The sequence below is a fragment of the Porcisia hertigi genome, chromosome 6, assembly GCF_017918235.1.
Source record: "Porcisia hertigi strain C119 chromosome 6, whole genome shotgun sequence".
Taxonomy (NCBI): domain Eukaryota; phylum Euglenozoa; class Kinetoplastea; order Trypanosomatida; family Trypanosomatidae; genus Porcisia; species Porcisia hertigi.
Window position 1 is genome coordinate 497,191 of NC_090565.1, and position 14,499 is coordinate 511,689.

Sequence of the window (14,499 nt, forward strand, 5' to 3'; positions counted from 1 at the left end):
CCTGAACCCCCATCCCCCTCCCTCGAATGACCCGCATCGATGGACGATAACGGCGGCGGCACTTCAGGTCACACGTACAGAGGCGAACATTAAGGCGGATAATCCCCACACATGCACCGACATGAGTTTTCCTCCCCATTCCCCTCCCAGACAGCGTAGACGCCCGCGCCACCCACGGCATAGGCACAATCTCAAGGCAACTCAAAACCATCTCACCAGGCTCCTCAGGCTCTCTGTGAAATGGGGGGAGTCTGTGCCACCGCGACGGATGCACCACGGTGCAACTGACAACACTAAAGTGGTGGTGAAGGCGGCCCACTAGATGAGTGGGCGGAGTGCGAGGAAGAGGAGACGGCGCTTTAATGCACACGAGTCTGCCTTTGCGGCAGCGCATGTGTAACCACATCGCGTGTGTGTGCGCGTGTATAGATGTGCGGGAGGTGGGGTATCACGGGACAGACTCGATAGAAACCTGCTGCCTCGATCGCTATGAATCTGCCCCCCACCCCACCCCACCCCACCCCCCCCTCCTCCGCAGATGTCACCTTCGTCGATGCTGTGTCGAGGCCGCACACTATTCTTGGGGAGTGTGTGCGTTGGCCAGTAGACACACCCACCCGTCGATGCAAAAAGTGTTACTATGTAAACGGAAAGGAGCGCCGGACCTTGTTGTATCTCTCCCCCATCAGTCTCAGGCGTGATCCCCCCTCTCCCGCCCCCCCCCCTCTCCCCCAAATCTGTTCCCATTATTTGCAGTTGCACAGATATTCACCGACACGGAAAGAAGCAATTTTGTGCACACTAACACCATATCGTTCTCCCTCGTGGATATATATATATATATATTATGTTCTTAATGCCTGATGTCACCATACCACGCCTGCGACTACATAACCCAACGATCACGTGTACAGCGATGACGATGTACCGCGCAATCTCTGCGCTCACAACTAGACGTGGTTCCCTCGTCCTTCATATCCACCCCCCCCCTCCCCACAGTACGCCCCCCTTCCGCCCCGACTGGGAAAACCTCCACTCGTGCGTGAGGGGAAGAGGGCCCTGCCGGACTCGTCTCTATGGACGACAGGGGCAGGGTGGGACACGCAATGGCCGTCTACTTTCGCTCTTCTCCACCGACTTTTTTTTTCTCCATCCCCCCCACCCCGTTTCTCAAAGTGCGCTGATCGGCCCTGCCAGCCCACCCCACTCTCACGCTACCGGCAACGTGCTGACCAAAGATGAAACGGCTTATCGAGTGTTTGCAGCGCTTCTCATCGACATCGTCGGAGCACGTGGAGCTGTTCAGCAGGATTACGCTGAGAGACTTGGGCTGGTACGTCAGCGAGGAAGAAGCGATGCGATACGTGGAGGAGAAGGCCTACCCCATCGCAGAGCACATCTTTCGGCTTGAGAACGCACTGCACCAGCGCAGCCTCAGCTTCGGGATGTCGCCGGTCTCCCCCGTGGCATGGAAGTCGTCAGGTGATGACATCCTCGGCTGCTCAACGCTCTACCAAGACGAGGCCGTCACCCTGTGCTGGTTCGTAATACCGCCTGGAAAATCCCTGCCGCTGCACGATCACCCAGGGATGACGGTGTGGCAGCGCGTCATGCACGGCCGGCTGCATCTCTGCACCATCGCTGGAGAAGTCAGCACCGGCGCCGCTGATGCGCCGATCAACGGCACTGTAATCTTCGACGGTGAGGTAAACGGCGTAGGGACTGCGATACCAGTGTCAGACGTTGTGGAGTTCAAGCCGGCAGTCAGCGACGGCAGTGGTATGCTGCACGAGATCCGAAACATCGATGCAGAGCAACCTGCTTTGTTTGTAGATATCATTTCCCCTCCATACGAGCAAGCACCATCCAAGATTCTCTGTAGCTATTACATTGCCGATCCCCTTGATACTACTGCCACGCTGCTGCCCTTTATCGCGGCGGACTGTGGTGTACGCCATCAGCTGAAGGCAGGTGACAGAGTGCGCCTGTACCCCCGCAGCAATTACAACGGCCCCGCCATGAATGCATTCGTGCGCATCGAGTAGGGCAGAGAGGTGGAATAAGGTGGTGTGGCTCCGAATAAGCGCCATGGACCGCACACACGTCTGCTTTTTAGCACTGGATATGCCACTTGCCCACTGCACCGGACTCACCCGCTTTCCCTCCCTCCTCCCTCCCTCCCTCCCCTCCCCCCCCCCCTGTCGTACTCACCATACAAATGACTCTGAGCAACAACTCTATACGCACCATGGAAATTTATGGGAGCATAAAAGACAACGTGAGACACATGGCGGGGGAAGCGGTGTGCAAGCCCCCAACAAGCAGTGCATTCACACACACACACACACATCATGCGCACAGCCCCCTTTCATCCCGCATTATCATGCGGTCCACACTCCTGAGAACTCCCATTCCTTCGTCCCGCGCGCCCCCACCCCTCCTTCCTTCTGTGCACACACACGCACACACACACGCTCCTCGTACCAGGTACCCCCAACGTCAACCTTAGAACCTCGACAAGTAGCATTACCCGTCAAGGTGAGAGTCTCAGTCACTGTCGCGGCGAGCGAGAAGATCCACTGCCCACGCATCGTTTTCTTGGCCCTCGCCCCTCTTCTCAATGCTGCGGCGTAGCTCGAGTTCCTTGGCACCGTTGTCGGCAGCCGTGCAAGCGAATGAGGTGATTGTCTCTGGTGGAGGCCTTATCGGGGCCGCCATGATGGCCGCTTTGCAGCAACTGCGCAACCATCTTTGCAATAGTAGTGCCGACCAGGGAAGCACGGGTACCGCGTCGCTTCTGTCCTCACAGCTAGCCCGCCTAATGATGCTAGATTCGGGGAAGCGACAAGTCTACGAAGCTGCCAACATGATGCATACGCTTCGCACAGTCAGCATCACGCCAGTGGCGAGCAAGATCATCGACAATCTCGGCGCGTGGAGCCGCCTCACCACCAAGCACCCATACTACCGCATCGCCGTGCGCCACGAACAGGTCAACAGTCCCTTTCTCGGCACAGGCGATCGCTCCTCATCTTTCTTCATGACCAGTGTCCTGGGTAACGGGACTAGCTCTGATCCCCTTTTGGAGTTTACCGATCTGCGCAAGCCGATTGGCTTCATGTGCTTCAACGCAGAGCTCGGTAGCTGCATGATGGACGTGGTAGAAGCTCAACAGCGCGAGCTCAGTGACGCCGACATCACTCATGATACGCTTTGCTTTGGGGCGCACCTTGAGGAAGTGCAGATACCGAGCCAAGGGACTTTAGATGGGCCCTGGGGATCAGCAAAACTCGTCACAGGCGAGACCAGCACCGACACCTCGTTTGGCCTCCTCCTCGGCTGCGAGGGTCGCGGCAGCCCACTTCGCGACGTCCTCTCCACGCCGTCGCTGCAGCACGACTACGCCCAGACGGCGTTTGTGTGCAATGTACGCCTGGAAAAAACACACGACGGCAACGTGTGCAGCTTTCAGAATTTCTTTCGTGATGGAAAAATCATTGCGATGTTGCCAACCTCACAGGACACCGCAAATATTGTGTTCAGCACCACGCCACAACATGCAAACGCGCTGCTGGCGAGCACCCAAGAGGGTCTTACGGCGGAGTTGAACGGCCGCCTCTGCGCGTTCGCCCCCAATGACATACCGAGGATCCTCGAAGTGCCGCAGACAACCACCCGAGACGGGAAGGTGCGTCGCGCACAGGGAACCTTCCCGCTGAAGCTAAACCTTGCAACCGTGCCGTACGCACCGCGAGCGATCCTACTAGGTGACGCGGCTCACGGCATTCACCCGTTTGCCGGACAAGGCCTTAACCTCGGCATCTACGACATCTGTGCCCTCACCTCAGTCCTGGAGCAGGCGATCCGTAGTGGTCAGGACATCGGCAGTAGCATCGCAGTGGGACAGGCATTCGCTGGTTACATGCTCAGTCACACGGCACCTGTAATTACGGGCATGGAGGCGATCAAGAAGCTCACGTATGGAACTCCCGGACTGGCGTCGATTGGAATGAAGGCGCTGAACAATATCCCAGTCGTCTCCACGCTGGCCAGGGATGCCATTCTACAAGTATCCTCTGGTGCCTTATTTGCCTCGCAACACAGTCACTGCTTCCTTCTTCAGTAGTAGTACCCCCTTCCCTGTGTGATCCTCGCCCCCCCCCCCACACACACACACGATGTGGTTACACACGCGCTGGCGCAAAGGCAGACTCGTGTGCATTAGAGCGCCGTCTCCTCTTCCTCGCACCCCGCCCACTCATCTAGTGGGCCGCCTTCACCACCACTTTAGTGTTGTCAGTTGCACCGTGGTGCATCCGTCGCGGTGGCACAGACTCCCCCCATTTCACAGAGAGCCTGAGGAGCCTGGTGAGATGGTTTTGAGTTGCCTTGAGATTGTGCCTATGCCGTGGGTGGCGCGGGCGTGTACGCTGTCTGGGAGGGGAATGGGGAGGAAAACTCATGTCGGTGCATGTGTGGGGATTATCGTGGGGATTATAGTTGTGAGGATCTTTGATGATGATGGTGGTGTGTACTCCCTTACCTGCATGCATATCTCCTCCCCCCCCCTCCCCGTCTCTGTCATCACAGCATTTGAAGCGTAAAGTGGAAGCCATTGTAGCAAAAAAAAAAGCATGAACATAAAAAAAAAGACGAAACCATTTACAGGCATCAAAGACTCAACCATCACAGAAATCAAGTCTGTCTGACAAGCACGACATGATCTGCGCCTCTTCCTCTTTCTGTGTTGTCACGACGACGCCACATCAACTCTCGCCAATCCGCTTCCCCTGTTCTTTTTATCCTCTGCCCTCCCCCCTTTCCTCACTCGCCACTCCGGTTCTCCGTTTGTCGACGGTGTTGACAGTGGCGTCAGCCCGCCTAACCACACACACACACACATCCAGAGAACAACCCCCCCCACCACCACCACCTTTGCATACACACACCATGGCCACAACTGCCGAAGACGGCCGTGTCGCCTACGAAGCGCTCACAAGTGCACAAAAGGCTGAGCTCGCTACTTGGGTGCGATGTGAGTTAGATAGCACAACAAGCGTCTCACCGTGGCGGCGGAGCGTGCAGGAAATGATCCATGAGGTCATGGCCCGCCGAGCCTCGTCAGGTGCATCACTCGACGCCAGCGAGATCATCAACGAAATCATGCCACGTGTCCGCTCTGCTATCCCACCAGGAGTGCGCGAGGGCCTCTTCCGCCGTGTGACAGCACAGCTGTACTCGTAGAACACGCCGGCGATGCCCACGTACATGCTCAGATGACTGCATACGATTGATTGATTGATGGGGCAGGAGTCGCCCCCAAGTGACGTCATTGGTACTTCACTAAGTCAAGTCACACCTGACAAGAAACATAGCAAACGTTCGTCGGTGTCGCACGCAGCCATAGAAACCCAGACAAAGTAAGCTACAAGCACTTCTCCTATTTTTTTTAGCTTAACCGCGCGCTCTCCTTTCCAAATCTTTGGTCTGCCGACGACTCTGGCACATGGCGACTCTCACGCGGCTATCAGCGCCCCTTTCTCTCTCTGTCACTGCACATCAATCTCTACACACATACTCATATGTATATGCACGCGGCTCTCTTTCCCTTACGTCTCTTCCTTTCTCCCTCGCTCTCCATCTGGCTGTCCCCGAGCGCCGCTGGCGACCATGCGCACTCGGGCAGTTGCATGAACACCTGCGTCATCTATTATCACCTCTGTTCTCTTTCGCGCAGCTCTTTTGAATGCAGAGGTGGCACCCTCGTTATCTCACTTCGTGGCGCCGTGAAATAAGTCTGTGTGTGTGTGTGTGTGTGTGTGTGTGTGTGTCTGTGTCTCTCAGAGTGGGCAGTGTGACGCAGTCAGGTTCTCTCCCCCTCCATTTATCTGATGGCGTCGACATCGGGCACGGAGATAGCGAAGCGCATCCGTGAGGGAAATCAGAAGCGCAAGGAAAAGGAGCGTAAGAAGCAACAGCTGGAGCAGGAGTACCTCGAGGGCATCGCTAATACACTGAACGAGGACCAACAGAATCGAAGCGCGACGCGGTTCCTCCCGAGTATCCTCATCTGCCTTCTATTCGTGAGCCTCCCGCTCTCTGAGCAGGTGGTTGACTGGTGTCTAGTGGGCATCTTCTGTCTCCTGAACACGCTTCTTGCATGCATCTTCACGAACCCATCGGAGTGGGGGAACATCGCCTCCACTGTTCTCGTCAACTTTCTCCTCGTTCGCTTCTCGACGGAAATCTATAGCATTCCCCAGCGACTGAGACAGGTGTCGCCTTTCCTTCTTGCGGTTTACGTCACGACAAATGTGCTCATTGGCGCGGCGGCATACTTCCTGTACGTGAGCCCGCGCCTCCTTCGCTTCTTGCGCAGCTGCGTTGTGAAACGGAGGGAGAAGTCGTCGTCTGCTAAGCACAAAAACCACCATTCGAACGAGCATGACGTGCTGGAGGCGTTCGCGATGCGAAAGGCGGAAGCCGAACGACTTGACATTTTGCTGTGTCTGCTGTTGCTGTTTAACCTGGCCTTACTAATCTACCTTGACGTCATCCCCCTTCATCTGGTCCTGCAGAATGGGCTTAACGTGTTTCGACTACTCCAATAGAGAGAGAGAGAGCTCCTCCTGCCCACGGCGCGTACGTTCTGGCGTCTATGCAGCTGTGCGAGTCGTTACGTCTATGGGCTGGCACTTTACACTGCGATGAGCTCCCATTTGTGTTTTTATCAATTTTCGCCTCCGGCGTCTCCTCCGGGTTTAGTCCCTCACTGTGCTCGATGTCGCTATCATGTGCTGCCTTTCCTACCCACGCAGTTTCTCGACCGCGTGCCGCCCGCCTCTACATCACGGGATGTAACGGCCCCAGTGAACCGAAGTACCCTACTCTGGAGTTTGTATTATTAAACATCCGCTTGCTGAGAAGGTGAATACCACTCGTGTGTGTGTGTGTGTGGATGTGCATGTGCATGCGCACATCGATTAGGCGCTTTGTTCACAGTGGACCAGTGCACCAAAGCAAACTAGATGGGGGAGGGAACGGCATCGGAGATCCCCAGACGACTTGGCTGTTCCCTCAAACATTTTATATGTTCCCCGTTTCGTTCCAACGCCTAATATGCACACACGCGCCCACATTTCTCTCCCCCATCCCCCACCCCCCTCTTCGTGTAATTCTCCAAGTCCCCTCATTTCCACCACAAACACGTTTGTTTTCCTGGCTATCCCTGCTGACCTTATAGTTTGCTGTCTATGCACCCCCGCAACCTTCTATTTCACAGGGATATCGCATCAGTCTCCCACCAACACGCCTCGAACTGATTTGCCTTTGGCCCTTTTCCACTTCCGGCTTCGAACGAAAAAAAAAAAGATGGGGCGACGTCATCGAAAAAAGGGCGGGGGTAAAGGCCACAGCGGCAACGGCACAGAAGCCAATGACACCCCACCACATAACTCGACCCCCGTGCAGACTCCAACGCCAAATATCGACGATGCTGTAGGGAGAAATACAAGATGTGCCGCAGCAGAGGCGGAGGCTACGATAACAGATCCGATAAACACCATGACACCTGCAGAGCCCATGCAGAGGACAGCAGATGCACTGAGCCCCACAGACGCTGTGGCCGCTATCAACGCATATGCCTACCAGAACGCCGTAGACCTGATCGCCCCCGCTAGCGTTACGACAGGGCCTCTCAACGCCAAAGACGAGCCGGTTGCGAAGACGACGGACGCCTCAGCCTCTGCTGTGGTTTCTCCCCTGGCATCGAGGAAAAAAGTCGTCTTTATCACCTCCGCAGCCACCTCGAGCTCCCTTGGAGAAGAAAAGCAGCCGCACGAGGCGCGATGCGTGGAGTCCACATGTGCCAACTGCGCTGTCCTGTAGGAGAAATTCAATGCAATAACCAAGCAGTGTTCCACCACCACGTCACCATTTAAATGCGTCTACCTCGCACAACTAGGGCACGTGCGCCTCCCCCGCCGGTCCGCCGGTCCGCCCGGCCCCCTTCCCGCCCAACCCCCGCCACCACACACACCGCGGCGAAGCCGACCTGCAATTGAACTCATCACGCGCACCCCCCCCCCCCCAACACACACACACACCGCCGCCCCCATCCCGCACCCCCCTGGGCCACCTGCCACGCCCACCGACCCGCCGCTGGGAGGCCCCGGGGAGCGCAGCGCCTGCCCGAGCGGGGAGGCGGCGGTTTGGGCTGGGTCTTGGCACAAAAAAAAAGGGGGAGGTTGGGTGGCAAAGGCTCGTGGCAAGGCCCGCGGAGGCGTGGCGACGTTGCGGCCCGAACGCGTGAACAACCTGTTGGTCACCCCAAAAAGCGGCGGCCACCACGGCGTCGAGAAAAATGATGTTCGCCGAACCGTCACGGGGGACGTGGTTCGCCACTCGGTGTTTGTGTGTATCATTCGCCTGTATGGCGCGGTGGACAGCGAGGTGGTTTTGCTGGTTTGGAGAAAAGCACCAGTGCAAAACAAAAAAAAAAACAGCAGCTCTTTGAAGAACTGAAATATGATCACAGAGAATGGTTATATATAAATACAGATGGTATCAAATTAGAGACGACATGCAGTCCTCAAAGAAACACAAATTAAACCCAAGTACGCTAAATTCCCCCTCCTCGCCACTTGATCATCTCTAAACCTAATTTGTGCAATGCGTTCGGATATTATATATATTTATATACAGCGGGAAAAAGTTGATCATGTTAGAAGGAAACCTGGAAGAAACGGAAGGGCTCGAGATTGAATCAAAGTGAAAGGCACAACGGCGACGACAGCGTGGCGGTCTATGCCTTTAGTTTTGGAAAAACTCCGATAATCTCGCAGAAAAAAAAATCAAAACAAAAACACTACACGGGACGGTCACGCGTCAGGAGAGCCAGGGAAGCACATTATCTTATCGCAAGGCTTGCGCACACAAATACGCACCCCGCTTTACAGCTATCACAAGGCCACGGAGCTCCCCCGCCTCCCTCTCGATGTTTTCGTGCACACAGAAAAAAAAATGGGGGAATAAATTATTTAGAGGCTTCGGATGAGTACATTGAGCAGGTAAAGCCGCAGACAGACGCGGCGCTCTTCACTCAGCCCGTCGCACGTGTGCATCCTCTTTCCTCATTTCTGTCCCTGGCCTTCATGTTCAGGGTTTGTGTCTTGTCTGTGAGGTGGGGAGTAGTGCTGCACCGGAGCGGGTTCGGCAGTATCTGGGATGACATTCCCGTTTGTATCGATGCGGTCGCAGATGCGTGCATTCGGCAGCATCAAAAATGCAAGTGGGATGATCAGCAGCGGCATGCACAAGTGGCCCGTGATAATCAACAGTGGCAAGTTCTTGAAGTTACAGGGCGGTTTTGCAGAAATGGGCCAGAAGTTCTCCATAAGAAGAGATCCAATGGCCATGGACATGGAAACACCAGCGCTGTTGAAACCAGCCAAGAGCGCAAAGGCAATTGTTTCTGTCCCTCGTGGGCATAGACGGGACATGAGGATCTGCGCCGGCATCAACGATAACACAAAGCAAATCTCGTACACGATTGCGTCACCGAGGATATATGCGGCGTGATCAGGAATACCAATGTGCACATTCCATCGCTTGACGATGATCAAATCAAAGATCGACCCAGCCACCTGCAAGAGAGATGTTACGATAAAGACGAAGGCGTACCGGTGCTTTGAAAAAATGTGTCTGAAGAGAATGGTGCCAGCGACGCCACCGACGTCTGTGATCAGGGCCCCAAAGGTCTGGTAAAACGTGTATGAGAAGTGCGGGCCGTCCGGCAAGCACGCCGGCTTGGCGAGGTAGAAATTGCTGAGCACGCTAGAAATCTGCAAGTACAAGACAGTGTTGAGGTAAATAAAAACGGCTGCCTTGGCCACTACAAACGGGAGCGCCAGAAAGGCGCCAATAATGAACACGCTGGCGATGGCAATGCAGGCGTAGAGAAGCTCCCGCCGGCTTCCAAGCACGGTGACACAAGCCTGGGCGACAATGCCACACGTCATGACCACCGCGTAAGCGATGAATCGCCAGTTCTTCATCGCAACGCTGATGTTGAGCTCCACTATATCATGTCCAAACGAGGCGATCCTCGGCTCCTCAAAATCATCGACGCGATTCCTCTCTGTGGCATCGACGACCTCCATCACACCGTACCTCTCATCGTTTTGCTGCTTAGCGCGCAGCTGCTCTTGAAAGAGCAGAAAGGCATCCATACGGCGGTTTGTACGGTTCTTCTTTTCGCCATACCAGTTGAAAATGAAGAAGAAGGCTGTGACGAACTGTAGCACAGCCGCCACGAGGATGCCCACATACGTCAGCTTGGCATCCGACAAAGGTCCCATCATGCTGGACGCAATGATTGTGCCGACAAACGTCATCGCCCACACCCAACTCACAACCGCCGGGCCTGCCTTGGGGTTTTGGCGCATCGAGCGACTGAAGTGGCCCTGGGATAGGATATCGATGTTAGCCTTGGCTAAACAGACCAGAAACAGAAATACCGCGGCAAGTTCTGCCGATGATCTCTTCTTTGGCAGCAATGCATACCCCAAAGCGGCTGCGGCGCCCAGCGCCGCCGAGAACACCATGTACCACCTCTTCGTGTAACCAAAGAGCGCGATCACATCCGCCATCGAAGCGATGAAGGGCTTCAGCGACCAGCCGAGAGCGTACATGGTGGAAAGGCGTTGGTATCGTGCGACGTTCACCCCGTAGGAGCGAATGAACATCGGCTGGAGGGAAACTTGATGATTCGGCCGCCTGCACCCTTCGACAACGTGTAGCACAGACCGAGGGAGATGGAGAACCTGGGTCCGAAGGCGGCGGTCACCTCACCGAAAAGGGGTATTTTGCGCAAGCAAGGCGCAACACGAAACCACCTCGTCGCTGTGGGATGCTCGTACGCTGCGGGATCTGGCTCTCCCTCAGCGTTTTTGTGCTCGGCAACAGGGTTTTTGCGAGCCTCTTCATTCAACTCGATGGTGGTCATCAGGGGTACGGATATTTAGAAGGGGAGAAAAAAACAAAAAGATAGGGCAGAATTTTTTGCCTAAAAGCCTCTCCAAAAATATACAAAAAAAAATTTCAATGTGTATAAATGCGGAGACGAAAAAAACTGCGAAAAAAAGTTGTTGTCTTAGATGTAGTTACTTTTTGACCAATGTTGGGTTAACTGAGATGAGAAGACCACTGATTTTACTCTGGGAAAGGCTCAAACACAAGAGTGGGTGCAGAGAACAAGTAAGGGGGACGAGATGTAGAGGAATGACACAAGGGTGAAGCAGCAACGTAAACTCGCGGTGCAGCCTGAATGCAAAGCGGTGCACATGTCGCGGCGCAAAGCGCCCCCTCCCACCCCACCCAAGAAGGCAATCTGGCCATCGATAAAAGCACATCATCTTTATCCATCACGAGAAAAAAAATGTGGATGTTTCTTTTGTTGTTGCTGTTGAAGGGATTGGGTGTCGTCTTCAGTGTCTTAAGCACATTGTCACAGGCACCCTCTTTCCCCCGAGTCAAACAGAAAAAGACGACGTATGTTCGATGAGTCGCCAACTTCTCTCCGCGAAGGCGGCTTTCGTATGCTACTTGATGCATTCCTCTTTAAACTCAGTGGCGGTAGAGCCGCCATCTCCCCTCAATGCTCCCAACGCAGCAGAACACATCAAACTACTAGACTGCCCCCCACGACGTGCCGTTGCCAATGCTTCTTTTATTGAAAAGGTAGTAGCTTTGGAAGATGGGACCATAGAGGAAACATGGAGTTCATTGGTGTGAATGGTCGCGAGAACGAAGAGTTTGCGTGATTCCATTGAACACAGAATAACCGCGTCAACCATCATAGCAAGAATATCAAGTGTAAACACTAAAAAAAAAAGAAAGCGTGCGAAACAGCGCCACTCTGTCGAGTCACTGTGGAAAACTACCACATTCCTAAAGCAAGATAGAGCATCTGAAACACAAATCGCAAATCGATATGGCTTATTATTCGTGAGTCCCCTCTGGAAAATTATTCTAGTGTGCCCCTCAGGCGCAGGCATAGGAAACGACGATTCATAGCACACGCAAAGACCCCTGCTCCCTTTCGAGATCTCCGGTGCCGGGCGCACGCCAACAGTGATGTGCGCGCCACCGTCAAGTCTCGACCATCACCTCGCCTGGTGCGCAATGAGCAGCTACGCAAACACGCAGCAACGCGCTGTACGAACGACAGGAGCTCAGTGCAGAGGCCGGGGAATGCAATGCTCATCGCGTTGTATTTTGTTAAAGTCTACAACACAAACGAAGGTATGCAATAGGGGCATAAATGTGGAAGGGAAAAAACAGAACAAGGATTCCTAACCCGTACTACTCTCTTTTACGGCAGACTGGTGTACCAGGGAAATCTTTGATTCTTTCCATTGCAAGCCCATCCCCGACTCACCTCATCGAATATGCAACGCGGCACGTGCGGCGTGCCCCTTGCTGAGGAACACAGATGACAAATAACGCACCAGAAGCAAAACATGTTTGGCTCGTGACCCAAAGTGCATACGGTGATAAATCCCGATATCGATCCGAGAGCTGCTGCCACGGCGCTACCGTACACCACCAACAGCCAAGGGCATCCTCTCCCAAGGCAAACATCACTGATACTGCGAAACGCAATACAAAAGAATACCTGCGGACTCCGCTAGATGAGGTGTGGAGTAACCGCGACCTCCTCCACAGCACTCCCCCTCACCTGGAGCAGGAAGAGCAAAAATTCCGACCAGCGACAAAACGAAAGACAAGCTGCGTCATGCGTCGGGCGTATTTATCAGTAGTGGCCTATACCCAGTGCTTCTTCGTCAGGAAATACTCTGTCAGCCGCGCCTCTGGCGTGCCAGGTTTTGGACACCAGTTGTAGCCCCAGCGCGCCCGCGGTGGCAACGACATCAAGATGGATTCAGTGCGACCCCCAGACTGAAGCCCAAACTTCGTACCGCGGTCGATCGCCAGGTTGAACTCCACGTATCGTCCGCGGCGGAACTCCTGGAACTCCACCTGCTGCTCGGTGTACGGTGTGTTCTTGCGACGCTCTACGATTGGCATATACGCATCAATGAAGCCCCGGCCCACCGCCTGCATAAATTTGAAGCACTGTTCAAAAGGCCATTCGTTCAGATCATCGAAAAACAGGCCGCCGATGCCTCGGGCTTCCTTACGAAAAGGGATGAAGAAGTACTCGTCACACCAGCCTTTGAAGCGCGTGTACACGTCGGCACCAAAAGGCTTGCAAAGCTTCTGCGCCACGCGGTGAAAGTGGCAGCAATCCTCCTCCACGGCATAGTAGGGCGTGAGGTCGAAGCCCCCACCAAACCACCACACTGGCTTCTTCCCCTCCTTCTCAGCAACAAAGAGGCGCACATTCGCATGCGACGTGGGGACATGCGGGTTCTTTGGGTGCATAACGGCCGACACCCCCATCGCCTGGAACCTACACCCAGCCATATCAGGGTGTTGCTCCGTTGAGGACGCCGGCAACCCCTTGCCATATACGTGTGAGAAATTCACACACCCCTTTTCGATAACGGCACCGTTGGCAATGATGCGCGTGCGGCCACCACCGCCGCCCTCGCGTGTCCACTTCTCCTCCTTGAAGCTTGCCTGTCCGTCCCCCGCCTCGATAGCCTTGCAGATGTCATCCTGAAGCTTCAGCAGGAACTCCTTTACAGCATTTACATCAATCGACATTTTTTTCCACTCGAGCAACCTTGTGGACCACTCAATGCCGTGATACGCGAACACAATGACGATAAAAACGAAAGCGGAGCTATTATTTTATACTTTTTAGTTTGGTGTTGCTGCAGGAAAGCTGGAACAGGGAATACAAGTGGACCAACAAATCTTCAAATGATTCTCTTTGAGAGGGTATTCGCCAGAGCACAGAAAAGGGAAAGGAGCCAGACGAGAAGCTGCAGGCATATCCAGACAGACGACACGAGAGTCGAGGGAGCTCGTCAAACATGAGACCGACTAAAAATCCACTGAAACGATGAACAAGGAAAGTACAACCATCGTCGTGCTGCTCTGCGCCGCACAAATGGAAAAAGTCCCGAGAAATTATGTTGTATGAAGTTGCTCATATTATCATAAGGCTCTTTTTTGTTGCCTCTGAACACTGCCAAGCACACAATCGACACAGTCCGAATGGAATCTACGAACGAGATCGAAGAAATGATAAATATATATAGGTTCGATTACAGCCGAGTCCATCCCACCATAGAAAATAAGCACAACACCGCACGCTAACTTCTTCCTGTCAGAGATCCATCGGGCAATGGCAGCGGCACACACACATTACATCCGTGGTCAACTCGGTCACATTCACGTCAGATCTGTCGCAGACTCGTATCACCCTACTTGTAAAGGTTGCCCACGCGAGGCGTCATAGCCAGTGGTTTCAGACTCTTAGCAGTACACAGCCGAAACCGAATGAACAGCGATTATCGCACGTGAGCG

General features: G+C 54.3%; 7 protein-coding genes across 7 annotated transcripts; 5 read left to right on the forward strand and 2 right to left on the reverse strand.

Moving 5' to 3' along the window:
- Nucleotides 1-1,238: 1,238 nt before the first annotated feature.
- JKF63_07193 (uncharacterized protein) lies at nucleotides 1,239-2,045 on the forward strand (the record flags this gene model as incomplete). The annotated part of the gene is made up of 1 exon (XM_067903134.1): nucleotides 1,239-2,045. The coding sequence occupies one exon, from the start codon at nucleotides 1,239-1,241 to the stop codon at nucleotides 2,043-2,045; it is 807 nt and encodes a 268-aa protein (XP_067759572.1).
- A 575-nt stretch (nucleotides 2,046-2,620) lies between these two features.
- Nucleotides 2,621-4,126, forward strand: JKF63_07194 (uncharacterized protein; the record flags this gene model as incomplete). Its single annotated transcript, XM_067903135.1, has 1 exon — nucleotides 2,621-4,126. The coding sequence occupies one exon, from the start codon at nucleotides 2,621-2,623 to the stop codon at nucleotides 4,124-4,126; it is 1,506 nt and encodes a 501-aa protein (XP_067759573.1).
- An 824-nt stretch (nucleotides 4,127-4,950) lies between these two features.
- Nucleotides 4,951-5,244, forward strand: JKF63_07195 (uncharacterized protein; the record flags this gene model as incomplete). Its single annotated transcript, XM_067903136.1, has 1 exon — nucleotides 4,951-5,244. The coding sequence occupies one exon, from the start codon at nucleotides 4,951-4,953 to the stop codon at nucleotides 5,242-5,244; it is 294 nt and encodes a 97-aa protein (XP_067759574.1).
- A 647-nt stretch (nucleotides 5,245-5,891) lies between these two features.
- On the forward strand, nucleotides 5,892-6,611 carry JKF63_07196 (uncharacterized protein; the record flags this gene model as incomplete). The annotated part of the gene is made up of 1 exon (XM_067903137.1): nucleotides 5,892-6,611. One exon carries the CDS (start codon nucleotides 5,892-5,894, stop codon nucleotides 6,609-6,611), a length of 720 nt encoding a protein of 239 aa, XP_067759575.1.
- Nucleotides 6,612-7,581: 970 nt separating this feature from the next.
- Nucleotides 7,582-7,887, forward strand: JKF63_07197 (uncharacterized protein; the record flags this gene model as incomplete). The annotated part of the gene is made up of 1 exon (XM_067903138.1): nucleotides 7,582-7,887. The coding sequence occupies one exon, from the start codon at nucleotides 7,582-7,584 to the stop codon at nucleotides 7,885-7,887; it is 306 nt and encodes a 101-aa protein (XP_067759576.1).
- A 1,244-nt stretch (nucleotides 7,888-9,131) lies between these two features.
- On the reverse strand, nucleotides 9,132-10,160 carry JKF63_07198 (uncharacterized protein; the record flags this gene model as incomplete). The annotated part of the gene is made up of 1 exon (XM_067903139.1): nucleotides 9,132-10,160. One exon carries the CDS (start codon nucleotides 10,158-10,160, stop codon nucleotides 9,132-9,134), a length of 1,029 nt encoding a protein of 342 aa, XP_067759577.1.
- A 2,665-nt stretch (nucleotides 10,161-12,825) lies between these two features.
- On the reverse strand, nucleotides 12,826-13,731 carry JKF63_07199 (uncharacterized protein; the record flags this gene model as incomplete). Its single annotated transcript, XM_067903140.1, has 1 exon — nucleotides 12,826-13,731. The coding sequence occupies one exon, from the start codon at nucleotides 13,729-13,731 to the stop codon at nucleotides 12,826-12,828; it is 906 nt and encodes a 301-aa protein (XP_067759578.1).
- Nucleotides 13,732-14,499: the final 768 nt, after the last annotated feature.